Source organism: Leopardus geoffroyi, chromosome D4, assembly GCF_018350155.1.
Source record: "Leopardus geoffroyi isolate Oge1 chromosome D4, O.geoffroyi_Oge1_pat1.0, whole genome shotgun sequence".
Lineage (NCBI taxonomy): Eukaryota > Metazoa > Chordata > Mammalia > Carnivora > Felidae > Leopardus > Leopardus geoffroyi.
The window spans coordinates 88,203,023-88,229,516 of record NC_059342.1 but is presented as its reverse complement, the minus strand read 5'-3'; the positions used below and the strand labels follow the sequence as shown (position 1 = coordinate 88,229,516).

The window sequence follows — 26,494 nt, the reverse complement described above, 5'->3', positions numbered from 1 at the left end:
AAACACCACTGGCTTCCCTCAAGGCTCGGTGGGGCTCAGAATGAGGTGGGGGAAGACCCACAGGCTTGTTTGTGCGGAATTGCAACGAGCACGAAGGTGGGAAGCCACACTTCCTGGGTGGCCCGTGCCTTGCCCGTGTATTTGCGAATGTGGGTTCGTGAGAAGCACGGGCAGATGGGACGGCAGGTCTGCACACTCCCCGGCCGGGCCGTGGCTCTGGCTCCTCTAAAAGGTGCTGCTGGAGTGAGGCCCAGTCCCAGCCTAAGGGAGCAGCCCGACAGGGGGGAGCTGGCAGGAGGGAAAGACAGGAAGGGGCCTCCCCTGCTGCCCTGCCCGGTGGGTGCTTCCCGTCCCCACCCAGTCCACAGTCCGTGGGGTGAACATCCACAGTCTCCTCTTTTGTCTCCGGATTCCAGCACCTTTAAGTGTGGCCGAGCCACTTAAAACCTGGTGTTTCTTTTTAAGATTATTTATTTGGAGAGAGACAGAGAGTGCCTGTGTGTCAGTGGGGGAGGGGCAGAGAGAGGGAGAGAGAGAGAATCCACAGGTGGAGACAGCAGGTTCCACGCTGTCAGCGCAGAGCCTAACTCGGGGCACAATCTCACGAACCGTGAGATCATGACCTGAGCCGAAACCAAGAGACGGACGCCGAACGGACTGAACCAGCCCAGCGTCCCAAAGCCTGGTGCTTCGAGGGAAGATGTAAAGCGTTTTCAGGCCCAGTGGTACCTCCCAATCTCTCCCCCACCTTCCTGTAGTCCAGTGACTGAGTGTCTCCAAAACTCCGAATCAACAGAACTGGTTCACTCTCATCCTCCAAGGTAAGCAAGAAAAGCCAGTCGTGAAATCCGCACCATGGGAATTCTGTGTAGACGACGTTCCGATGCGAGCAAAGCTAAAGATACTGCTTAGACACAGACGCACGCGGCCACGGAGGCCAGGGGCTACCTCTGGGGTGGGGCGAGGTGGCAGGCGTGCTCAGGAGGGACCCACAGCAGTCCGTGGGGACCGGTGATGGTGACGCCGAGGAACCGTTCTCGGCGCTGAACACGCTTCTGCACACTCACGTGTGAGGGGATCTCACAAGCATGTGTGTTTCAAGTTAACACATAAAAACCGCCAATTCTTCTCTCCCCACCAGACCCCAGGGAGTAGCAACAAAACCACCCCAAACCGTGGGGCAAATAAAACACGAGCGTCACTAAACGTCAGGGAGCTGGACACCGGCCACCGCGATGCAGTGACGCCGGCACAATGTCAGCCGTGCGCCGAGGGAAAGGTCCCCGGGGCCGCGAGGCGGCCTTGCCCGGCCCAGGGAGGGCGGCCCCTGCTCGGTGCGGCGTTACTCGGAGTGGCCAGGGCGCAGCGCCAGGAGGGGACCGGCCTGTGGGATGCGGGGCCTCGACACCCGCCCCCCCCCCCCGCCGGCCCCCGCCCCTGTTTCTCTGGGGCGGGGAAAGGCCGGCGCGTGTAGGCAGACTCCTCTTCCTCTTCCGCTCCTGCGGCTTCCAGACACTGGTTCAGAGCCACGCGGAGGCCCCGCTGGCACAGCTGTCGGTGACGCCGATCACCCCGGCTCCGCAACCCACCGACCCCCCCGCGCGGACGCACAGACGACACCGTGGGCTGTGGGGGACGCATACGTATTTATTATGACATTCTGGACACAAACGAGGCCGCGCAGACCTGGGGCCAGCTCACAACCTGGCGCGGAATCTGTGCGTCCCGGCCAGGGTGACGTGCGGCCGCCCGGCTCTGAGGCGTGGTGGCCGCTGCGGCTCTCTGAAGACTGTGACAAGGGTCAAGGGATTCCACAGCGGCTGGTTCTTTGATCACATGCTGCCTCGGTGGGGAAGGAGCCAGGTAGAGACGGCAGGAGCGAGCTGCGAGCTTCAGCTTCGAGAGCCTCGGGGCTCTGCCTGAACGGCCTGGCAGTTCCACCGACATCTGCTTCTATGGAGACTGAAGGCCACGGCGTGTGGGGGCTTCGGTTCCAGGACCCCTTCCCCATCCCCCACTCCCTCTGGCCCCGGGGGCAGCCACCCCAGCTGCTTCGTCCAGGGGCTTCAGTGCCGCGGGAAGCAAGACCCAGGCCCCCCCGTGCTCACCCCGACCGCCCCAGCCGTGGCCTCGCTCGGCATCCAGAACATACTTCCACGACGGGCGCGCAACAGTGCGGGGAGAAAGGGGTAGCTTGTGTTTTCGAGCGCCAGCCCCCAGGGAAGCCGCGTGAGCAGCAAGAGACAGTGACAGCGGGGGACCTCTGTCTCATCATCCGGTTCCCTGGTGGGGGCAAGCTCCAGCCAATCCATGGGGCAGCACAGGGACGGAGCTGCCTCCAGAAACCATCTCTACTGACGAATCCTACCCCCACCCCGGATCCCGATCGCGTGTGAGTCCAGAGTCGTTAGCGTGCAGGAGAAACGCTGACAGCAGTGTGGGACTCAGGAGCCTGTCTGTGACCACGGAGTCGGGCGAAGCGGGGCCCAGGGAGGAGCTGGCCCCCGCACCCCGACCTCGCGTGCTCGGCACCCTGCTCCCCAGCTCTGGGCTGTGAGTCCGGGTGCTGGACGGCCACGGTCCCTGACTGCGAGCCCCAGGGACAAAAGCTGGGCCCGAGTTAGCGGAGGGCGGGTTGGGGACACAACGCTTGTGGCACACGGGGACGGACACCCAAGTTAACGAACGTCACCGAGCCTCGGCCGTTTGAACAGCCTGCGGTGGATGTGTTTCCTGGTTGTGGCACGACTCACTTGAACCGAAACAACTTTTCTGCCTCTTTACACATCTGGGTTTCCAAAGTGGCCGGCCCGTCTTCGGGGTACAAACGCGCCCTCTGCCGGGAGGAGGGCGAAGGCAGGGGCCTGTGGGGACACTTGGGGCACTCAGCCCGGCAGGGCCCACGGGAGGGTTTCTCCCAACAGCCTCCCGGAAGGTGTGTTCGGGGACGCACTCTTCCAACACGCCGGGGACACGAGAAGGTCTCTGGAAAGGGAGGGGACTTACAGACTGGCCCACCAAGTCACACGGCCCGGGTCTCGGCTTCGATCTTCTGCTCCCCGTGTAAGCTCTCTGGGTCCTGGAGCTGGGCCACACTCTGTCGGATGGCGATCTCGGGGCCACCGCCATACAGGTTGTTCAGGTAGACCCAGGTCTCCTCCGAAATCTGCCCATAGTCAGCTCCTGCAGGGCCCAAGAGGGCACCGGGTCGGGGCCGGGCTCATGTCTGCCCCCTCACTCCCTTGGTGACGCCATCGTCTTCGGCAGTGGGGGCAGCGGGAGGTGGAGGCCCCGAAAGGGAGGGAGCGCAACTATGCGTTTCCGTGCAAAGCGGTGAAATGCAAATCCAGGATGCCCCAGCAGGACGTCTGTGCTCTCAGGACCCCAGAGGGTGCATCTCTGCGCCCCGTTTCCGGGGGTATGGGGTTCACACAAAGGGCAGGTGGAGGCCGACACAGGGCATGGGTGTGAGCGGCGGGGGCTCCTGGGAAGACTGTGACTGGCAGCTGGGGGGCGGGGATGGGGGGGGAGCCCGGCTGGCCCAGAAGGCCAGGACTGGAGCCGGCGAAACTCACCCTGCTTCAATTGAATGTGGCCGCTTCCCCTGGCCTGTGCGATCCTGCTGTTGTCAATGGGCCCGGGGGGCTCTGGAACAGAAACAGCTCAGGCTCAGCACCTCTGGGCCTCTGCAGCGGCGGGAAGAAACCCCAGCCCCCCGGCCCTCCGCCTCTCAACAGGTAAGAGCCATTCTCAAGGTGTCACTCCAACACCTGTAGCCCCCGAGAGGCTGTCCAGGCCGCAGGGGGTCAGTGTGACTTCCTTCCAGGGGCAGGTGCGTGCTCGTGCGGGGAAGTCTGAGAGCCAGAAGGGACTCGTAGCATCCCTGGAGCCCGCACGGGGGACTTCAGGGACCCACGAGCTAGTTTCAGACCCCTCACTGTGGACGGCAGCTGCCACGCGCCGAGCACCCTTCCCGAAATCTCACGGAAGCCTCGACCACCTGATCTGAGAGCCGTCACAGAAGCAGGGGAAGTAACAGCCCAGGTAAGAGCTGGCAGGAATAAGGCTGGGCCTGGAGGTAGGGCTGTAGCTCCAGAGCCCGTTTCTCCATCAGAGCCAAGCCCGACTGCCTCCACCAACACTAGGGAGGCCTCAGGGTGTCCCTGGGACCTTGCCGCCTGGCACGGGCTGGACAGCGGTAAGGTCCCTCCCTCCCTCCCCTTTCCCAGAGTCCTGGCTGGAGCTTATGCCCTGAAAGGCAAATGTCCCGTTCACAGAACCCACTGGCTCTGCCAACCCTGCCAGGTCCCCAAGCCCCGGTCTAGGAGCCCAAGTGTGGGGCTTGAGGGTGGTGAGGGTGGCTGCAGGCAGGCCAGGGCTCAGGCTCGGCTGTTTCTGACTGCAGGGGACTGCAGAGGGCTCTGGGAGCTGCCTTGTGATGGGGCCTGTCTCCGCCTCTGTAAGTCATGGGGTCAGAGGACACTGTGTCCACTGTCTTTCCTAAGAGCTTGAAGCCATCTATCCACTAAAATCTAGTATTTAGGGCAAGAGAACCCTCAAAGGAAAGGGCCTGGCAGAAGGAAAGAACGGCCTCCTCTGGGCACCAGCAGGGACGGGAGAACAGGAGAGAAGGGGAGGGAAGGGGCGGAGCCAGACGGCTTCTCTCCTAATACAGCAAGAAGGCGTGGCTCCAGGACACTGGGTGGTCTGGCCCCCGCTAGCTAGCCCGGTGGGGACAGAGACCCCAGCGTGCCGGGCTGGAATAACACCCGTGCTCTCCACTCCTCCAGGAGTCAGGCACTTGCCTAAACCTGCTGGGCAGCCACTGACCACCCCAGGCACCCCCTCTCCCGCCTCCTGGGGCCCTCCCCGCAGATCTGAAGCCCCAGGGCCCTCCCGGCGGGTGGACGGAGTGCCAGCCCAGTGCTCCACTCACCATTGTCCTTGCCCTTGACAAAGGCTTCCCACTCCCGGAACCACTGCATGCTGATGCAGTAGATGACGCTGGGGGACTCCTCGGCCTGGAAGGCTTTGTTGAGCTGGGCCGGCCAGGGGAGCAGAGGGGAGGGTCAGCGGGATGGTCCCAGCACCCCGCCAACCCGCACCCTCGACTCTCAGAAAACACCAGATCCTCCAGGTAGAAACCGCGGGGCCCCCAGACAAGCTCAGAGGAACATCCCCCCGCGGCCCCGCCACCCCGATCTCTTTTCAAGGACTTTAATCCAAGGGAGAAGGCACGCAGATGCGGTTCTCCCGAACTTCACGGACTGCGGCCGTTCGCTCCCTCGTTAACCATTCCGACGCGTTTTCTCGTGGGCGCAGAGCGCAGTGTCCTTTAACGTCTTTCACCTACGCGTCTGCTACTGGATGATGGATGGCCCCCGGTCGCCTGTTCTGAACAGCCCCGGGGCCGGGGTGTGCCCGGGGCCCCAGCACCACACTGCCCAAGCCCCTTTCCTACACGGCATCGTCCTGGGTCCTGTTTTGCCACCTGATTTTTTTCACTTAACACCCCTTTCGGGGTCAGTTGGTAGAACCCATGGCTCCCAGTAGGAGGGGGAAGGGACACTGCCAGTGTCTGGAGGTCATTTTCGTGTGGCTGGCATGGAGGCGGCCAGGGATGCTAACTGTCCTACCACCCGCAGTCCAGTCCCCACGGCAAAGAACCCTCCAGCCCCAAGCCACAGTGCCCGTGGCTTAACAGCACAGCCGGCAGATGGACCTGAGCCTCCTGAACCCCGCCCTCCTGCTGGTAAAATCTTAAATGTCTGGCCAGGCCTCTGGCCGCTCTGTTCTCCCCACAGAACGTGTCTTCCAGATAAGCCTGGCTGCACGCGGCTCTTCAGTCCCCAAATCCCCGCGTGGCCCCAGCGGAGGCTAGAGGCGCCCCACCCCCACCCGCACGCACCTTAATGAAGGTGTCGATCTCAATCCGCCTGCGCTTGGCCAGTGCCTCTATCTCCACCTGGCAGACGGAGCACACGTACAGATGGTTCACGGCAGGGCCGCCCCCAAACCTGCACCGGGAGGGAGGGCCAGGAGGGGGGAGCGGAGAGGGAGAGGGAGAGAGAGAGAACGCGAGCCCTGAGGGGTGGGTTCCAGTAGGGGAGGCAGCAGAACTTGCCAGAGAGCCATGACCGCCCTCCATGTGGTGGGTTTCTCCTCCTCTGGGGAGGCTCCCAACGCTGCAACCCTGGGTGCCCTGTGCACAGCCCGTTCGCTTTTCTGTCTTCCTCGCCAGTCTGGCAAGGGCACCCGTGTGCCAGCCCCGGCACAGGTGTGTCACAAACAGATGTTTAATGGCTGAAGGAGGGATTAACGTTCTCGCTTCCTCTCTTGGCTGCTGGGCGGGAGCCCTTGTGGCCAAGAGCCCACCCGGCCAGACCCCGGGGACGATGCCAAAGGGACGCAGAAGGCTGTCCCTCTGCGGGCAGGAGGGTGGAGCTCCACGGGATATGGGGACACATCTCCCTGTGGGGCTTGGCCCACCCTCCTGCAACCGGGCAGAGTCCGCACCTGACCTGCCAGCGGCCGGGGCAAAGCCTGTCCCGACCCGTCTGAGCACGTGCTGGGCATGGCATGTCCTGCCCACCTGTCCACAGAGCCACCTGGGCCTGAAGGCCCCCCGAGCTGGGCCTGCCCCAAGCCGGCGCTCCCAGGACTAGCTGTGACAGGGACCAACACGTTTGCTTTTGCTTGAGCCGGTTTTGTCCCTCCTGACCGGAAGGATCCAGCTGGATGCCCACCAGTGTCTTTTTCCCTGCAGTTCGTATGCCAGGGAAGCCCCTGCGGCCGCTTCTGTGCGGCTCTGCCCGGAGTGGAGGGCGGCGTGGGGCCCACGGTGGCGTCCGTTCCCCGAGCTCCTTCCCTGCCCCGCCGAGTGCCGGGCCCGGACGGGGGCAGGCTGCCCTCCCAGAAGAGGCAGGCACGGCACCTACCTGTTGTAGAGGTGCTCCCAGACGTTCTGGGGCAGGATCACTACCAGGTCGTCGATGTAGTGGTATTTGTTGGGCGGGATGCCTGGGGAGGAAGGCAGAGGGACGGGGAGCTGGGGGCTCGGCCGCCCGCCCCGCGCCCCCACCGCAGAGAAGGCGCCCTCACCTCCGTGGGAGCAGAGGAAGGTGTGGTTGGTGATGGGCCCCGGCTCCGCAAAGGTGTTGAACTTGTTAAGCCATTCCCGGGACACATAGAACCGCAGCAGGCTAGGCTCCCGCATGGCGGCCAGGGATACCACCTGCTGCCGCTCCCGCACCGCCTCCTCGCTGCTCTTCCTGGGGCAGGGGTGAGGCGAGGGTGGGTGGGGTGGGGTAGGGCAGAGGTGGGAAGGGGTTGGGGCAGGAGAATTGCGCGCAGCTGTGCCTGGGCTCACTCCATGCAGGGGCACCAGCCACAGCTGGCAGGGGTGTGTTCGGGGCCACCTACCACCACTCCCCCTGCCTGAGCCCCACCCCTGCCAGAGTTCTGGCCACCGTCCCCTCCCACGGGACCACCACGGAAGACCCAAACTCAACTTCTTGGGCTTCCCACTTTCCCGCGGTGGCCACAGGGCTCTTTCTTCCAAACTGAAACCCTTGCTGCCCGAGTCTAGAGCCCTTCCAGGCCCCACCCACCCTGACGGAAGCCCCAGGGGCCAGAGGCGGGACGCCCAGGCCCGCAGGTCACCAGCTCTACCCCGACGGCCCGCCCAGGGCCCCCACCTGTAGAAGAGGACGTAGGCCTCGGCGTTCTGCACCACCGTCTCGTGGACCTCAGTGACATACTGGTCATCGAACTCGTACCATTGCCCGTTGATGACGTTCTGGCAGTAGGCGATGTAGTGGCCACCTGCGGCGGGAGGGGTGGGCGGGTCACGGGTGGCCTAGGGGACGGGGACGGGGAGGGGCAGGGGTGGCCGGACTCACTGCCTGCTGTGCCGTGGTGGCAGATGACAGAGAGGAGGTCGTAGGTGGTGATCTGCGACGTGCACTCCTTGGCAAGGAATGGACGCAAGTCAAGTCCCTCGAGGGGGAAGGAGACGTGGCTGCTGATTTTGAACGAATACATGACCTCGTGCCGAAAGCGCTTCAGGTGGATGCACAGGATCTGCGGGGACCGGGGGCAGGTGTCGGTCCCTCCAGACGGGGCCGGCTGGGGCCCTAGAAACCCTGGTAACCAGGCGGGGTCTCGAGGCTAGGCTCTGGGACACCCGCCAGCCCGCTGTTCGGTCCACTCGGGTCTTGCCATTCAGGTGAAAACAAGGAACCTAGCGGCTAGAGCCTTCCAGAGGCCCAGGCGGGTGGATGGGTCACACCCACTGAGCCGCCTGAACAAGGGAAGAGCCCCGCGTGGGAGCCGAGCTGGCTCGCTGCAAGGCACGGGCAGAGGCACGGGTGACGGCAGGGCCACGCCGACGGCACCGGCTGCCGAGACGGGCGTCCCAAACCTGCTCGGCACGGCCCCGAGCTCCCGCCTCTCGGGCAACGCTCCTCTCTGCTCTGGGTTTCAGTGAGCCCGTTCCTGCCTCGGAGCTTTGCCCACCGGCTCCTTCCCCCCTCACCCCCACGAGGCCCACACAGCCCCCGCGCTCAGGGCCCACTCAGACCGACTCCCCCAGAGAGGCCTCCCCGCACACCCACCTTCCCCGGGGTGGCACCCTCCGCCCCACGCCCGCCCCAGTCCCACTGGGACTGGCACAGTGCGGGAGGAGCTGAGGGAGGGCCCACGTCGCTGTCCAGACCCCTCCCAGCAGGCCTCTCAGCCAAAGCAGTGGACTCCCCCCTGAAGTGGTCAACTCTCCCCAGCCCCGGGCTTCTTGGGGGAGGAAGGATGCTCAGTGACAGGCAGTGGCGGGGGCGGGGGGGCTGCTCCACTCACCTCGGGCAGCCGCAGGACCTTACAGTATTTCACCCCGTTCCGCAGCCTGGCAGGGACAACGGGCGAGAAGCGGTGAGTGTCCGGGTGTGGGGGTAGAGCGGCACCCTCCCAACAGGGGCACGTCTGTGAGGTCAGGGTCAAACTCCCCGGGCGAGCAGAGGAAGTGCGCGGGACACAGACGGACGGAGGGGTCGGAATGGGAAGCTGGGGAGAGGCCCCGGGACACACACACACTTACTTTTTACACCGTTCACAGCTGTACATGTTGTCGCCTAGAGCAGTAAATGCAGACAACGGTTAGCGGGGACAGGAAATGGCAGAAGTGGACATGATCATTTATGCTGACGACACACAACCCGATAGGCTGCCTGCAAGAGACTCACTTCAGTGTTAAGGGCACACAGGCTGGGAGAGAGGGATGGAAGGAGACATTCCCTGCAAATGGAAACCAAGAGAGCAGAGGTGGCCATATTGGTATCAGATAACACGGACTTTCGGTCCAAATCTGTCAGGAGAGACGAAGAGGGTCACCATGTGGTGATAAAGGGGTAATTCAAAAAGAAGAGGTAGCTATTGTAAACATACGCATCCAACCCCACAGGACCTAAATATGGGCAGCGAATATTAACACAACTAAAGGCAGAAAGAGTCAGCAATACGGTAACAGTTGGGACTTTAACACCCCACTTTCAACGCTGGGCAGATCATCCAGGCAGAAAATTAATAAGGGAACCAGACCTGAAGGACTACAGACCAAGTGGACCTCACAGACACAGACAGAACATTCTACCCAACAGCACCAGAATACACGTTCTCAAGTGTGCACGGCACATTCTCCAGGACAGATCCTTTGTTGGGCCACAGAGCAAACTTGGAACAAATCTGGGAAGACAGATATAGCATCCAGATCTTTTCCAAACACAGCGGTATGAAACGAGAAACCATTAACGGGAAGAAAACTAGAAAATTCACAAACATGTGGACATTAAACAACACACTCTTCAACAACTGACGGGTCAGAGAAAAACTCAAAAGGAGCTCAGGAAGCATCTCAAGACAAATGAAAATGAAAATATAACATACCACCACATATGGGATGCAGGAAAAGCAGGTCTAAGAGGGAATTTCATAGCAAAAAGTGGCAACATTAAGAAAGCAAACAGATCTCAAACAACCTTTTTTGATGAAAGAGAAAATGAAAAATAAACTAAGGCCAAACTTGGCAGAAGGGAGGAAACGACAGAGATTAGAGCGTAAATAAACAGAGATGAGAAAAAAACAATAGAAAGAAAAAGATCAGTGAAACTAAGAGTCGGTTTTCAGAAAAGATAAAATTGAAAACGCTTTTAGCTAGATTAGCAAAAGCAGAGACAGAGAGGATGCAAGTAAATTATAAATGGAGGGGGGCTCTTACAACTGACACCACAGAAACACAAAGGATCATCAGAGGCACTGTGTCCAATTCGCTGTACCCCAAATTGGATAACCCAGAAGAAATGGACAAATTTCTAGAGCTATACAACCAAGACTGAATCATGAAGAAAGAGAAAATCTGAACAGACCAGTAATAAGGAGATGAGAGCAGTATTCTTTCCACCTTGCAATAGTAGTAAAAAGTAAAAACTTCCCAACCAACAAAAGTCCAGGAGCAGATGGTTTGCCGGTGAATTCTACCAAACATTTAAAAAAAAGAATTAACACCAATCCTTTTCAAACACTTCCAAAAAGCTGAGGAGGGAGCACTCTCAGACTCATTTTATGAGGCCAGCAGCACCCTGATACCAAAGTTAGATAAGGACACTAAAGGAAAAGAAAACGATGGGCCAATACCCCTGATGAATGTTGACGGGGAAATCGTCAAAAAAAAATTCTAGCAAACCGAATTCAGCATCATATTAAAAGGCTCACACACCATGAGGCAAGTAGGGTTTATCACACACAAATCAATACACAGGATACTCTACGTTCATAGGATACAGGGTAAAATCATATGATTCTCTCAACCCAGAGAGGAAAAGCATTTGATGAATTTCAACACCCTTTCACGATAAAAGGTCTCAGTAGGTTGTGTAGAGGGAACACACCTCAACATACTGGAGGCCACCTAAGACAGGCCCATGGCCAATGTCATCCTCAATGGTGAAAAGCTAGCAGCTTTTCCTTCAAAATCAGGACCAAAACAAAGGCGCTCACTCTCACCAGGCCTATTCTAGCCAGTACTAGAAGTCCTAGCCAGAGCAATTAGGCAAGAAAAAGAAATAAAAGACGTCCAAAAAGGAGAAGAGGAGGTAAGGAGCTCAGGCTGTCTGTATGCAGATGATGCGATCCTACACATAGGAACCCTAAAGACTCCCCCAAAAAACTGTTAGCGCTGACAGATGAATTCAGTAAAGATGCAGAGCACAAACTCAACATATAAAAACCAGCGGCATTCCTGTGCACTGGCAGTCAAATATCTGAATGAGAAACCAAGAAAACAAACCCATTTATAATCGGGTCAAGGATGATAAGACACACAGGAATACGTTTAACCAGGGAGGTGAAAGATCTGTACACAGAAACCACATGTCATTGATGAGAGACACGGACAAAGACGGCCGTGAGACCGTGGAAAATACAGCTGTTGGTCTCTGCCCCAGGTTCCTGGCTCACACTCCCTAAGGTCCTTCTACTTTCCTAAGTGGTAAGAGCACTAGAAGCATCATCTGTTCTGATATTTGGTCTTTGACCCTTTAACCCCACTTCCTGGCAGGCTCCTAAAGGTCCCTTGGAATTTCCTAGGTGATGGCAGTGACTTTTGTCCTAACAAGGTGACTCTGGATGGCTCTGGGATTGGGGCTGGTCACCAGAAAGACGGAGCCATGATTAGAAGTTTGGAATTTTCAGGGGCGCCTGGGCGGCTCAGTCGGTTGGGCGTCCAACTTCGGTTCAGGTCATGATCTCACGGTCTGTGGGTTCGAGCCCCGCACGGTGCTCTGTGCTGACAGCTCGGAGCCTGGAGCCTGCTTCGGATTCTGCGTCTCCCTCTCTCTTTGCCCCTCCCTCCAGATGCTCTGTCTCTCTCTGTCTCTCAAAAATAAATAAACGTTAAAAAATTTAAAAAAAAAAAAAAAGTTTGGAATTTTCAGCCCCACCTGTGTCCTACAGAGGGAGGGGCTGGAAATGGGAGTTTATAACCGATCATGCCTACGTGAGGAAGCCTCCATAAAAATCCCAATGGCATGGCGTTTGGCCACCTTCCAAGTTGGTGGATGTGTGGAGACGAGGGAAAGTAGCGAGCTCAGAGGTCAAGGAAGTTCTGCCCCTTCCCACATACCCTGCCCTGTGCAGCTCTGCCGTCTGGCTGTTCCTGAGTTAAATATGTTTTTTTAACATTTATTTATTTTTGAGAGAGAGAGAGAGACAGAGTGCAAGTGGGGGAGGGGCAGAGAGAGGGAGACACAGACTCCCAAGCAGGCTCCAGGCTCCGAGCTGTCAGCACAGAGCGTGACGTGGGGCTCGAACTCCGAACTGTGAGATCATGACCTGAGCCGAAGTCGGACGCTTAGCTGACCGAGCCACCAGGGTGCCCCTGAGCTACATCCTTTCACGATAAACCAGTAATCCAGCAAGTAATGGCTCTAGCAAATTAATCAAGCCCAAGGAGAAAGGGTTGGAACCTTCGAGCTACAGCCAGTCAGAAACACAAGTGACAACAACCAGGACCCGTGACTGGCTTCTGAAGTTGGGGAGGGGAAGTCCTGTAGGACTGAACCCTTAACTTGTGGGATGTGATGCTGTCTCCAGTGTCAGAATCGAGGCGAATTCTCAATACCCAGCTGGTGTCACACAACTGCTTGGTAGGGGAGCAGCACCACGCATCTGGCATCGGGAAGGCAGTCAGAGTGACAGGAGACTGAGCTGTTCCCACACGGTGACCCAATACATGAGAATAAATGAACAAATCCACGGATCAGAATACTAGATGTTGTCAAAATGTCCACCCTACCCAAAGCCATCTATAGAGTCGATGCAATCTCTGTCACAATCCCAGTGACCTTCTTCACAGAAATAGAAACAAAAAACCCTAAAATTCACATAGAATTATAAAAAAAATCCCAAACGGCCAAAACAGTCTTGAGCAAGAACAATGGTGGAGGCGTCCCGAGTCCCGATTTCAAACTACACTACGAAGCTACGGTGGTCAGAACAGTATGGCACTGGCATAAAAACACACACAGGCCAATGAACAGAATTGAGGACCCAGAAATAAACCCATGCATATACGGGCAACTGCTGTCTGAGAAGGGAGCCAAGAATACTTGACGGGGGAAAGACAGTCATTTCAGTAAATGGTGCTGGGGAAACTGGATATTCACCCCTGTGACAGAAGAATGAAACTGGACCCGTATCTTATACCGCTCACAGAAATTATCCTAAAATGGATTAAAGACTGAAATACAAGATCTGAAGGGACGCCTGGGTGGCTCAGTCAGTTGAGCGTCTGACTTCGGCTTGGCGTGGTCACGATCTCACGGTCCGTGAGTTCGAGCCCCGCGTCGGGCTCTGTGCTGACGGCTCGGAGCCCGGAGCCTGCTTCGGATTCTGTGTCCCTCCTCTCTCTCTGTCCCTCCCCCACTCATGCTCTGTCTCTCTGTCTCAAAAATAAATAAACATTAAAAAAAAAAAAAAAAGACCTGAAACCACAAAACTCCTAGAAGAAAACATAGGGGAAACGCTCCCGGACGCTGCCCTTGGCAATGACTTTTTGGATAGGACACCAAAAGCACAAGCCACAAAAGCAAAAATAAACTAGCGGGCCGATATCAAACTCAAAAGCTCTGGCAACACAAGAAACAATTTGCAAAGTAAAGAAGCAACCTACAGAACGGGAGAAAACATGTATCGGATGAGGGGTTAATATCCAAAGTACGTAAGGAATTCATACAAATAGGAGAAAACAAAACAAAACAAAATCAAAACCCAGATAATCTGTTTAAAAGCTGGCAGAGGACCTGAACAGACATTTCTCCAAAGACGACAAACAGGTGGCCAGCAGGTACACGAAAAGCTGCTCAACATCACTCATCCCCAGGGAAACGCGAATCGACCCCGCGATGAGGTGTCACCTCACACCTGTCAGAAGAGCTCTCCTCAAGAGGAGATTTTGCAAAATGAGATGCAAAGTGTCGGCAAGGACGTGGGGAAGGGGGGTCCCTCACGCGCACCGCCAGTGGGAACAGAAATTGGCGTGGCCATCGCGGAAAACAGGGTGGAGGTTCCTCAAAGAGTTAAATAGGACTACCCTATGAGCCAGCAATCCCACGTCTGGGTATTTATCCAAAGGAAATGAAATCGGTCTAGAAGGGACAGGTACGCATCCAGGTTCACTGCAGCATTGTTCACGACAGCCAAACGGCAGAAGTGAAGCCCACGTGTCCACCGCGAGAGGCACAGGGAAGTAAGACGTCGTCTATCAAGAGTACTATTCAGCTCCAGAAAGGTGGGGGGGTTCTGCCACCTGCCACGACACGGATGAGGAGCCCGTCACAGGAAGACAAATACCATATGATCTGACTTAGATGAGGTCCCCAGAGGCATCAAGTGATGGAGACAGAAGGTAGAATGATCAGTGCCAGGGCTGTGGGACGGGAGAAGAGAGAGTTGCCGTTTAAGGGGTAGAGTTTCCGCCTTGCAGGATGAGAAGGTTCTAGAGATTGATTGCATGATAATATAAATACAGGGAACGCTACTGAACAGTACACTTAAAAATGGTTAAGATGGGCAGGGGGCGCCTGGATCGGTGAAGCGACTGACTTGGGCTCATGTCATATTCTCGCGGCTTGTGGGTTCGAGCCCCGTGGCGGGCTCTGTGCCGACAGCTCAGAGCCTGCAGCCTGCTTCGGATTCTGTGTCTCTGTCTCTCTTTGTCCCTCCCCAGCTCATGCTCGCTCGCTCTCTCTCTCTCTCTCTCTCTCTCAAAAATAAATAAATGAACTCAAAAAATTTTAATACAATTAAAAAAAATGGTTAAGATGGTAAATTTTATGTTATGTGTATTTTACCACAACTAAGTCTTCTGGGGGGGGGGGGGGTTGTGTTTGTTTGTTTGTTTTTAAGAAAAAGAGCTTTCCCAAAAGTAAGATGCTAAGCACTCAACAGAAAAATGGGAAAAGTCAGGAAGAGGATATTTTAAAATATGAAATACCAACAGTCAATACGCTTATGGAAACTGTCCAAGCTCGTCGATAACCAAGGAAATGCAAGACTAAAAGCACAATATCATTTTTGTGCACCAAACTGTTAAACAAAAGAAAACCAGGTGAAGCCCTAAGGGCCACCAGGTGGTAGGGCTGGGAGAACACGCAGTCCCAAGCCCAGCCTGGCAGGTGGGGGGGGGGGGGGGGGCGGGGAGGGGGGCGATAACTGACAGTGAGTTCCAGAAACCAGCCGTATGCTGACCCAGCCAGCCCGGTCCACTCACCCTTCAGCTCATCAGCAGCGAAGAAGGCAGCAAGGCAGTCTTCCAGGGTGACGACCGGCCCCCAAAACCAGCTGGGGGTACAGGATACCACAAACCTATGGAGACAGAAAAGGGGTGGCGGGGGTGCAACCAGGGCCCGGGCAAGACTGAGACCTGGCGGCTTTGGGCCCCGGGAGGCACCTTGGCCCGGTGGGTAGAACGGGCAGAGGTCCCAATGCTTGGGAGCACCAGCCGGCAACCCAGGGTCCTTGGGAGAATGACATCACTTCTCCCTGAGCTTTGTCTTTTCACGTGTGAAGGGGCCCTGATCCCACTGGCCTGTCCTCTGGACAGAGACGGGCTCCTGACATCAGGCGGGTATAAAGCGGGCTTTGCAGCACACAGCAGGGGCTCCGGAAAGCTGCCCACCGCTCTCCCTGCAGGGTCGGGCCCGCTCTCCAGCTGCCGCCCTCCTTTCTAGCTGTCACCTGGTGACTCCCCTGTCATTACCCGCCTTCAGATCCATGGGCCCACCCAACCCAGGCCATTCCCTCGTGGCTGAGGAAGCCTCCGCCCCACTCAGCCAACACCTGCACATCCTCCAGCTTCAAGGGCCCTTCGGGACTCTGCCCTTGGCCCTGTAACTGCCTGAACTTTGCCGTGTACGGCCTGCTGCCTTCCAGAGCCAGGGCAGTGTCGTGTCTCCAGCAGGCGGGAACGCTGGGGTACCTCCGGATATACTCCACGATGAAGGCGAGCCAGCCCTGGGCGGCGTAGCTGTCCCCGCAGGCGCCCGGCTTGGCTGGCACGTTCTGGTAGATGTGCAGCTTGGCCAGGTCCTCCTTGCCAGGAATGGGCAGCGACAGGTCCTGGAACGTCTCTACCGTGGTGGACACCTGTGGGGTCGAAGGTCAGCCTGGGTTTCCACCTTCTAGGGTCCCGTCCTGCCCAGAACAAGCAGAATCTGTACCCCGAACCCCAGTCACCACCAGATGGCAGGTATAGGTTGGAGGGTCTGCCCCCTAGTCTGGCGACCGGGGCCCTCCCCTACAGAAAGGCAGGGGGCACCAGGCGGAGCCCCCAACCTGGGGGAGGAGCACCGGGGCACTGAAGGCCGGCGCGTCACTCGTCCCACCCCAGGGCACTCACACGGTCACAGGTGAGACACTGCACGAGGCTGAGAATGGATCCGTCGAAGATGTCGGAGATCACGCTGCGGTAGTGCTGCTCCTTCCGCCTCCGGCTGCCGGCACTCAGTACCTGGGCTGGGGGCACAGCACGGGACTAGGCCCAGCCCCTCCGGCCTGTCTGGGGCAAGGGGCGGTGCTGGGGCTGGCTTGGCCGGGACCTGGGGGGGTCCTACATGCGTCACGTGCTGGGGCTCACGGTTCACCTCCCAGCGCCTCGGTCACGGTCAGTGAGACGGGGCGCCCCTGCTCGCACCCGGTGGCATTAGGAGGGCTCGGAGACGCTGCTGCTCCCGGGGGGGGCAGCCACGGCATGACCCGCGCTCCCGGCCCCGAGCTGCGCGCGCGGCCGCCCTGCCGACCCACCCTCCCCGCCCGACCCCGCCAACCTTTCTTGAGCACGTACGACGGCCCCATCCTCACGGGGCTCGCCCGAGGAGGGCTGCTGGCCAGCTTGGCGTGGCCCTCGTGGTGGCGCACGGGGCTGCAGGGGCGGGAGGCGCTGCGCATGTGGGCCTCGTTGTCCGGCTCTGGGGGCAGAGAGGGGGCCGTGCTGGGCCGAGGCAGCCACGCCGGCTGCGGGGCTGGGTCAGGAAGAGGACCCGCCAGCACCTGCTAGGGACCGAGGCAGGAGCCAGCCACGCCTCCTCTGGCCCGTGCCCACCCCGGCCACCACCAAACCCACAGAATGCCTGTCCTTGCTCCAGTCTCCAGCCGAGGCGCGGGGCCCGCTGAGCGGGTCCGCACCTGCCACGTGGCCAACCTCTGACCCGAGGCTCTGGTGGTGGGACCCCAGGGGGTGGGAGAGGCCAGCGGGCCGGTGTGCGTCGGCGCCCGGCACACGGGAGGTGCCGGGCAGAGCGGGCCGGGGGCCCCGAGCGGCTGTCTGGCACCTGGGGTCCGGCAGGGGCTGGGGGACCGCGGCGACGGCGGCCGGGCCTCTGCGGGCTGGTCGTCGAGGGCGGCCAAGGCCGTGTCCACGTCGGCGTCCTCATCCACTTGCTCCGAGCTGGTGCGCTGCTGGCCCCAGGAGAACTTGCGATCCTTCATGCGCTCCTTCTCGGAGATGGCGCGGCCCGCCTCGTCGGGGGTCAGCAGCTCCGCCTCGGCCTGCGAGCCGCCCCCGCCACGGCCCTGCGCATCGCCCTCACCCCGGTCGCTGCTCGAGTCACAGGACAGGAACTCGTCCTCGGACGGGCTCCGGTCGCCCTCGCGCTTCTCGTCCGTGTCGCTCGAGTCTGAGTCCCGGGCCTCGGCCAGTGCCGCGGCGGCCGCCACCACGGGCTCCTTGAGCTCCTCGTGCAGCTGGTCCATCAGGCAGCGCAGGAACTCCTGGGTGTCCTGGAAGCAGCAGCCGCGTCAACGGGGCCGTCCCCCCGGGCGGAGGCACCCCCGCCGCCCCTGCGGCAGAGGACACCAGCAGGCCCCTCTCGTGGGTCCCGGCGGTACCCCGTGCAGACACATCGAGCGGCCCTCACGGGGGCCTCCGTGGCGGTTCCGTCCCAACCCCCGCTCTACCAGGAGCGCCAGGGCCAGAGAGGCCGAGCCACCCCTCCCCAGTCACACAGCTGTCAAGTGGCAGAGCTGAGGTCCCCACCGGGGCCGTGGGACTCCCCAGCTCATGCCCATAAGCACCTGTAGCCCGGCCTCTACCTCAGTGTGGGATGGTGGAGGAGCCACGTTTGGCCCCGAAAGTCACCTTGCTGCCTGCAGGCGGGGCCCCTGGGGCGGGCAGGGAGACTGAGGAAGGATGAAGGTGACACAGAAGATGCGTGTGCACGTGACGACCCAGCCAACTTGGGTGGGGGTGATGACGGCCAGCAGGCCCGGCCGCCCGCATCCTCTACCCTTCCTCTGGTTTCCCCCTGCCCTCCCAGCCTTTCTGCCAGCTCCCATGCCCACGCCTCGCCTCGCCAGTGTGGCCGTGGCCCCGCAGGCAGGATCGCACCTTCCCAGAGACGATATATCTAAGCTGTCTCTCCGGGCCTCTTGGGCCTCAAATCACAGCAGTGGCACTTTTATTCTGCCCTCTGACTAGATCGTCAAACCGACCAGGAAGCCTGGGCAGCGAGGCTTCCAGCACCCGCCCACCGAGCCCCGCCGAGAGTGGCGCACGCACAGAAGGTGCCAGAACGTGGTGGCGGAGGCTGGCCTCCAACAGCCGGGGGCACGTGGTGCCACGCTGCCCCTCACAGTGCCTGGTGTCAGAAGCAGTGCCCCCGGCCCAACTCCTGACCAACACGATGCTGGATCACTCAGGAGCCAGAACCGGCCAAGCCTCCTCAGCCTCACGTCACAGATGCGGAGACAGGGCCTCATTCCAGGAGAGGGAAGGGAGGACTCTGGAAGGGTTTCCTCGGGCAAAGTGTCAAACTGGAAGACCGAAGAAAGTAACCACTAGCTTATCTTGCATTAGGGAGTGGAGAGGATTCATGGGTCCCGTTATCAGCGGCGCGGAAAGGTTCTTTTAAGAAACGGGCCTCTGACACGCCATCTCCTTTCCTTTCTGGCTTCTCCTTGTAACAAAAGTACTGTGCTTGGGTTGCTAAACTCTCAAGCCATGTGTGGAAGCAGGACAGCATCCTCTGGCCGTTAACAGAGGCCCATGCCTGCATCTATGTTTCGGACTCAGAAATGATCTGTGTGCTGTGTCTAAGAAGCAGAGGAAGGGGTGTTTCTGGGGTCTGAGTATGTGCTGGCAGCAGCCGGGCAGCCCTTCTCTTCACAGGGCGCCTGAGGAATGGCTCAGCTCGGCCTCAGTCCCACCCTGCCCCTAGGTGCTATGTGACCTGAGCGAGCTGTAGAACCTGAGCCTCAGCTCCTCACCTAGAGCCTGGGGGTGATGACAGGGCTCACTCAGGAGAGCTCTGTCAGGAAAAACAGGGCTAGTACTTGCGTGGCAGGGAGTGACAACTTAATAAATGGTAGATGGTGAGCTGTGATCGTGGAGGATGTTATCGCTTTCCAAAAAGGGTGGTGTTCAGGCAGCGCTGGGCTTCTCCGTCAGGAGCCTGGCGATCCTCCAACAGAGGGTGTGAGCAGAGGAAGCCCAGCAGCCCTCAGCCAGGGAAGGGATGGCAGGCAGGGTGGTGGGGGCCGAGGGAGAGGGCGGAAGGCATTCCCCGCCCGACTGCGGCTCTGTTCCTGGGCCCCGTATTCAGGCCGCAGGAATGGTGACCCAGACAGGGCCAGCTCCCCCCGCAAGCCCAGCAGTGAAACCCCGGGCCGCCGGGCAGTCTGGGGCAGGGACCCAGACATGTGAACGATCAGCTCGGCTTGGGGCTGGGGCATACAGGTGGCTGCATTCAACTGCATCTTGGTCCCCCGAGGTCACGCCACGGGAAGGATCACTAATTTCCAAAGGGTTCTCTAGACATACAAAAACTTGTAACGAAATGCTTAGCAGAAGTGAAATGCCGCCTGTGATCTGAAGAATGAAAAAGCACGTTCTGAACGCAGGGCTGAGGTGCCCGGAGTCTGCAGTCAGCCTGCCTGAGGTCAAATCTCCCCTCCGCCACGCACCAGCTGTGTGACCTGAGCCAGTGACTCGCCCAGCTGAGACCCAGCCTCCAGCCTCCTGACCTGCCGAGGGGGAGAACATCCGCAGGCCCTGGAGGGCTCCAGTGTCCTCACACACACCAAGGGCTCAGGCAGCGAGAGGACCCGCCCCGTAACGCCGAGCCGCTGCTGGTGTTTTCCATGCCGGTCTGGGCTTCAGAGCCAGGCCTGGTAACGGCCCTGGGTGTCCCCGGCACAGCTCGGATGGCCTACCTGCTGGGCATAGCCTCGGAACATCGGGTTGACCAACTTGATCCCGTGAGACAGGCTGGTGGGAACCACGTAGCTTGGGCTGTAGGAAGACCAGACCCATTAGCGCAGGTGGCCCGGCCCGTTCAGGGTTATGCGGTCCCTCGAGGGTCGGTAGGGCAGGCAGCTGGGGTGTCTGGATGGGACTCAGTGAGGTGTCTGCTGTAACTCTGGGAACGGCTGACTTGGCCAGGAGTCCCTGCGGGCTCGCACCTCCCCACAGTCAGGGAAGAAAATGTCAAGTCATGGCTCAGCCGGGCAAAGAACTCCTGACTGGGACGGCATCATTTCCCGTTAGTCCAGAACAAGCCGACCTGAAAACTGGTTTCTTTCTGAAATACTTCCTGTGGTTTTTCTAATTTCAAAAGCAATCCATGTCCATTTTTGAAAAACCCAGAATTTTAGAGAAGCCCAACAAGGAGACATCACCACTAACAGCACCACCCAGAGATAACTGCCGTTGAGATTTCTAGATTTTTCCATGGAAATAGATACACCCAGGAAACAAACTTGGCTCCTGGCAGAACCCGAATTATACTGCATCGCGCTGTTTTATAATCTGCTCTTACACTTCGTATATTTCTACGCGCTCCTTTTTAAATCATTCCCAAGTTTCCCAGAGAAACGGGTCTAATCCAAACTGCCCGTCTTTAAATTTGTTTCGCGCTGCGCTGAACCCCTGCCCTGTCGGCACCAGCCACCACTTATGAGACTCTCTCCCACGTGGACGGGGTGGCTGGGGCTTCGGAGGAGTCATGGTGAGTGTCTCGGCCTCAGCACACACGTCTCAGAAGTGGTCGCTGGCTCAGGGCAACACCAGGTTCGAACGCTAGCTCCACCCTTCACAAGCTGAGTGACCTTGAGCAGGACACGGAAATCTCTCTGAACCTCAGGTTCCCCAGTCTATAAAACAGCACTGCCATGAGAATCACACGGGTGAGGCGTGGCAGGTGCCCAGCAAACAGCCGAAGGCAGAGGTGGTACCCAGTCGAAGGGCTGAGAGGAAAGTCCCCAGCCCCATGCACCTGCCCAGGGTCAGGGGCTCAGTCACTCACCGTTTCCTGTGCCAGACCTCAGAGACCAGCTTCTGGTAACTTTTGCACAGGGCTGGCTTCTTGTCTGTGCGCACCAGGCCTCCACACTCCAAGAAGAACTGGGTGAGCGGAGGGCTAGGGGCAGGGGAGGGAGCCGGGTCAGAAAAGGAGGGGCGCGTGGCATCGGTTAGAAAGAGCTGGGTAGAGAAGAAAAGCTCCCGCGGGGGGCATCCTGTAGCCCCTGGAGCCAGAAATGCCTGCGGATGACTAGAAGGATCCCCCCTGTCGTGACTGAATCGTGTCTCCCCAAATTTACGAGTTGAACGCTTCAGAATACGACTGCATTTGGACACAGGGCCCGAAACGAGGCAATTAGGTTAAAATGAGGTCCTCAGGGCGGGCCTTAGTCCGATATGACTGGTGTCCTCATACAAGGAGGAGATTTGGACACAAACATGCCCAGAGGGAAGATGACACAGGAAGAAGGTGGCCAAGGAGAGAGGTCTCGGAAGCAGCCATCCCTGTCTGCACCGTGATCTCAGACTTCTGGCCCCCAGAACACAGAATACATCTCTGCTGTTTAAAGTATTCTGCCAGGGGCGCCTGGGTGGCTCAGTCCGTGAAACATCAGGCTCTTGGTTTCGACTCAGGTCATGATCTCAGGGTTTGTGAGTTTGAGCCCCACGTCAGGCTCTGTGCTGACAGCTCGGAGCCTGCTTGGGATTCTCTCTCTCTCCCTGTCTATCCCTCCCCTGTGTGAGCCCGCTCTCTCTCACAAAAATAAATAAAAAAACAAATTAAAATAATAATAATAATAGTAATAATAATAAAATAAAGTCCCCTGACTGTCGTGCTTTGTTACGGACGCCCCCGACGCAGAAACGGCCCCCTTCCCTCTCCCAGGGCTGCCGAGGTTCCCGCTTCAGGGCCCCTGGGGTCAGGGCGCGGCTGTCGCTGCACCAACAAGAGAGGACCCAGAATCTGCTGCTCCCACCAGCCCGTTCTGTGGAACCTTCCCGAACCTGAAGGCATCTTCCTTTTCCCTCACGTTTTAAAAACGTATCTCATTACTTAAGAAATACGTATTCATCGTAGAAAGACTGGATGAGCAAACACTAATAAAGGGCTTTAATCCTACCACGTGAAGACAGCTACCCCGAACATTTAGGTGCATAATGTTCCAGACTTTCCTGCGGACGCCCCCTCCCTCCTTCACACATATGCGTACCGAGTCCCCACCAGGTGGCACGTCTGTGTACCGGGTGCAGGAAATGCCCTGGCCTCACGGACTTAACAGCCTACCCGAGGTAGAAATGACTAATTTTTTCCCCCAATGGGATTGCACCGCACAAAACTTGTAACTTCCTTCCTCCCCCTTGCCGTAGTCTGACCCCTTCCCACTCAGGAAAATACTGTCCTACACTTACTGCAAAGTTGGCCTTTATTTTTTTTTTTAAGTTTTTTATTTATGTTGAGAACGGGAGAGAGAGCATGAACAAGGGAGGGGCAGAGAGAGAGAGAGAGAGAGAGAGAGAGAGAATCCCAAGCAGGCTCTGAGCTGTCAGCGCAGAGCCTGACATGGGGCTCGAACTCACGAACCGTGAGATCATGACCTGAGCCGAAACCAAGGGTTAGACGCTTAACCGACAGAGCCCCCCAGGGTTCCCTAAAGCTGGCCTTTAAATTCGGGCCTTCAGATTGTTCCCTACAAACGACAGAACACAAACATGGTACAGGCACCATGCGCCACGTCTCAGGTGGCCTTCCCGGGACCAACTCTGACGGAAGGGGGGCTGCTGGGTCAAAGGGCACATGTGCTCCAAGGGGGGGTGATACACGTCTAAATACATGCATCTGTGGGCAACATACACAGCACAGCGTGGGGGCTGCTGCCGCTACTTCCGGGGCATCTGGGGACAGGTCCTGGCCTCCCGGCTCCCAGACGAGGTGACAACCTACCAGTTGGACAGGGCCTGCAAGGCGGCGTTCATGTAGCAGGAGTTGCCGAGGTTCTTCATACCCGTGAGGCCTAGGGAGCCAATGCACAGCGGGGAGGGAGGGTGAGGGTCCCACTGCTCACGGATGAGCCACCAGGACCCAACCACAGGAGGATGTGGGTGGCTGGTGTCCCGCCCCAGAAGTCTGCCAGGTTAGGTTACTGTGCCTCGTGCTCACGGTAGCTGTGGGCGCCCGCGCATTTCAGACGGACCGCTCTGCCCTCCACCCAGCCCGGCCCACTGTCCGCGTCGCACAGGCAAGGAGGCCGGGTGTGGAGGGGCCGGCCTGCCCGGGGTCGCATGCTGAGACCGGGGATGAGGACCGGCAGGCCACGAGGACTCGGCCGGATGGCCAGCACCCCAAGGGAAGAAGCCACCACACTCTACGGCCCGTCGGTCACAGCGCCCTTGCCCGCCCACACGGCCCAATGCGCCATAGAACTCCCCAGCTTGCGTGGAGGCCCCCGGCCCGGCCTGACAGCCCCCCCAGCTCTGGGGTCGGCTACCTCGAGGTTTCAGGTCATCATCCTCTGACTCGGACTCTCCTTCGTCGGCCACAGCAATAGGGACAGCTTTCAGAGGGTGCGAGGGCAGCGGAGGGTCCTGCAGGAGAGACGGAGTGAGGAAACTGGGGAGGCGAGGAAGACGGGGTGGGGGGCAGAGGCCCACAGGCTCCCCAGGGGAAAAGGAAGCCCAGTCGCCCAGCCCCCGCCCCCAGCCCACACCAGATTGGCCCATCTGAGCCGAGGACACCCCGGGGAGAGATGGCTCTGGCAGCCCCGACCCCGGGAAACTTGTATTTCACTGACGCTGATAAAAACGTAGTTATAATAAATTTGCAAAAAAAATAGAAACAACGAATCACCACCTACAATCCAACGTGCCTCAGACGACCACTGTCAAGTCTGTACGCGGTTGCGTAAGTTTTTCAACGTTCATATACACACGCCCCAAAACAAGATACCGTATGCACACTGTCGTATAGCCTTTTTTGTGAATAACCGTAAACAGCTGCCATGCTTGCAAACGTGTACCGTAAACATTTACTGAGCACCTACTACGTGATGGTCGCTGTGTAAACGCGGAGGAGACACGCTCAGGCCTCCCCGAGCTCCGACTCCAGCCGGCCAATCCCACGACCTGTGTACTGACCGGAGCCCGAGGCGACCCTCCGTGCGTGGGTCTGCCAGGCCTACCACCTTTAGGTGTGCCACGGTGCCCTGCTCAGTGCCTCATTAGGGGGGTTTCTGGTGTTTTCCACAGAGAAGCGAACCGCAGGTCACCGTTCGGCATTCCCCGGGGGGCAGGGTTCGTCTTAGGGTTGGGGGTGCCGGGGGCTCGCCACAGGCCCGGAAGCATCTGCACCGGCCCCAGGCCCAGGCTCGGTCAAGCCCTGCCCTTGCACGCGGCCCGCCCACGGCCTGGGAACGAACTCCCTTCCCGGAGGACTTTTGTGTCCTCGACCCCCACCCCGTGCGGGCCTTGGCACACAGCCGGGGCTCAGCAAGGGTTCGCTGGCACTTGAGAACACAGGCCAGGCACAGATGCCATCTGGGACCCACCAATCCCCGCTCCCCCGACGCTTGGGTCACAAGGCCCTGCCCCCAACACGTCACTACCGACCGCGCTGACGCCCCTGCACCCCCTTACCTGCTCCGAGAATTTGGGCGAGGGGCCCGCCAGGGGTGCTGCCAGCCTCTGCTTCAGGAACACTTCCTTCTCACAGGCGTAACACCACACCCGGAACGTGGTCAGGTTCACTGTCAGGTTGTGCTTTTTTGCCTAGAGGGCAAGATCCAAAGTGGGGCTGAGGACACACTGGCCTAACAGGTGCCCTGAGGCTGCATCCAGAGGCCTCAGTAAAAGGCCTGGAAGCAGAGAACATGCTCACCCTCCAGCCAGGAAGGCCACGGGCTGCCATTGACCAATCACATGTGTTTGTGATATGCGTGCACCTGCATTAGCTCTGGTATCTCTGTAGCAACCCTGCTAGGCCTGTTCCTATTTTATAGACACAGCCACCGAGGCCCAGAGCGGGCAGCTGGAGCTGGGAGGCGGCTGGAGCCGGGGTTTGCATTCTGGGCCATCTGCCCACAGGGCCCACACTCCCGGCCACGGCGCTCACCTGAGCGTGAATGGTGCTATGGTCAGCGAAGGATTCTCCGCAGCCAACATAGGAGCAGGAGACCTGAGGAGAGAGGGAAGGAGAGAGGATGGGGGCTGGACCATCTCCGCCACCAAGACCAGGCCTGAGGCCCTGCCACCCCACAGGAACACGTGTTTATGTACCTGAAGCTCCAGCTGGAAAGGACGGCTGCCCTAAAAGCCGCCCCTGCCCGCTGAGGAAGGTGGACAGGGTGCCCTGGGCTACTGGCCTCCTACAAAAAAGCCCAGGTAGGGGCCCAGCAAGATGTGGGCCAAGCTGTGTGGCACCCAGACCCTCTCCCCTACTTCCTTATGGGCCAGTAATCGAGAACCACTCGGGACCCACAGGGGGCCTGCAGGTCTCTGATGGCCTTGCCTTTGGCCTTGCACTTCCCTGTCCCAAATCTAGCCACCCACCAGGCCCAGCAAGTGCCTCCACTGCAGGCCTGCAGCCCAACGATCAGCCTGCTTCTCCACAAGAGGTCAGCACCGCACGGGCTTGTGAGGGCCTTCCGGTCACAAAGGACGCATCCCTTCCTGCTGGGGGGGCTCCCAGGACACAGGACCATGCCACACGTTTCTTGCTGTCCCCCAAGGGCCCAGATGGTATTCTGCAATCTGCTTTAGAACTGGGTGACGGGCCATGAAGGCCGAGGCCGGAAGAGTCCCCTGGTGGCCCATGTGTCCTTTTATCTTCTTTGCTCCTTGGATTTGTTTTCAAAGACATTTTAAGTAGTAGCCATTTTCAATGTGATTTTAAATGTAATAAATATACACTTGTAGAAAATTGTGGAAAATGCTGTAAGAATTACAGCGAAAAAAATGAAAACCATCCCAAATCCTGCTCCTCATAGAAAGTGGCCACGCCGCGGTACATCTCTCTTTAAGAAACAATAACAATGAACCATGACTGGATTTTCCTGGATCCTGTCCACAGACCGTGCACCTTGCTAAACCCATTGCAGGGGTCATCTTGTCAAATCCACCGCAGCCCCACCACGTGGGGACAGCTGCCCAGCGACAGTGACC

General features: G+C 58.7%; 1 protein-coding gene across 5 annotated transcripts in view; it reads right to left on the bottom strand.

Annotated features, from left to right (window-relative positions):
- Positions 1 to 1,627: 1,627 nt before the first annotated feature.
- USP20 (ubiquitin specific peptidase 20) overlaps positions 1,628 to 26,494 on the bottom strand; it is a 53,035-nt gene continuing 28,168 nt past the window's right edge. For 4 of the 5 annotated variants that reach the window (XM_045468921.1, XM_045468919.1, XM_045468920.1 and 1 more), the window contains 22 exons: positions 25,446 to 25,508; positions 24,971 to 25,102; positions 23,827 to 23,923; positions 23,283 to 23,352; positions 21,345 to 21,458; positions 20,254 to 20,332; positions 17,376 to 17,823; positions 16,872 to 17,012; positions 16,445 to 16,560; positions 16,025 to 16,191; positions 15,317 to 15,411; positions 9,092 to 9,125; positions 8,854 to 8,899; positions 7,902 to 8,082; positions 7,698 to 7,824; positions 7,102 to 7,271; positions 6,939 to 7,020; positions 5,909 to 6,017; positions 4,937 to 5,039; positions 3,576 to 3,647; positions 3,007 to 3,183; positions 1,628 to 2,864 (listed from right to left, as the gene is read on the bottom strand). In XM_045468921.1, the coding sequence (XP_045324877.1) occupies positions 3,023 to 3,183; positions 3,576 to 3,647; positions 4,937 to 5,039; positions 5,909 to 6,017; positions 6,939 to 7,020; positions 7,102 to 7,271; positions 7,698 to 7,824; positions 7,902 to 8,082; positions 8,854 to 8,899; positions 9,092 to 9,125; positions 15,317 to 15,411; positions 16,025 to 16,191; positions 16,445 to 16,560; positions 16,872 to 17,012; positions 17,376 to 17,823; positions 20,254 to 20,332; positions 21,345 to 21,458; positions 23,283 to 23,352; positions 23,827 to 23,923; positions 24,971 to 25,102; positions 25,446 to 25,508 (2,607 nt within the window). In that variant the 3' untranslated portion in view covers positions 1,628 to 2,864; positions 3,007 to 3,022. Of the gene's footprint in view, positions 2,865 to 3,006; positions 3,184 to 3,575; positions 3,648 to 4,936; positions 5,040 to 5,908; positions 6,018 to 6,938; positions 7,272 to 7,697; positions 7,825 to 7,901; positions 8,083 to 8,853; positions 8,900 to 9,091; positions 9,126 to 15,316; positions 15,412 to 16,024; positions 16,192 to 16,444; positions 16,561 to 16,871; positions 17,013 to 17,375; positions 17,824 to 20,253; positions 20,333 to 21,344; positions 21,459 to 23,282; positions 23,353 to 23,826; positions 23,924 to 24,970; positions 25,103 to 25,445; positions 25,509 to 26,494 lie in introns of all 5 variants that reach the window. The other variant, XM_045468917.1, reaches the window with a different exon arrangement.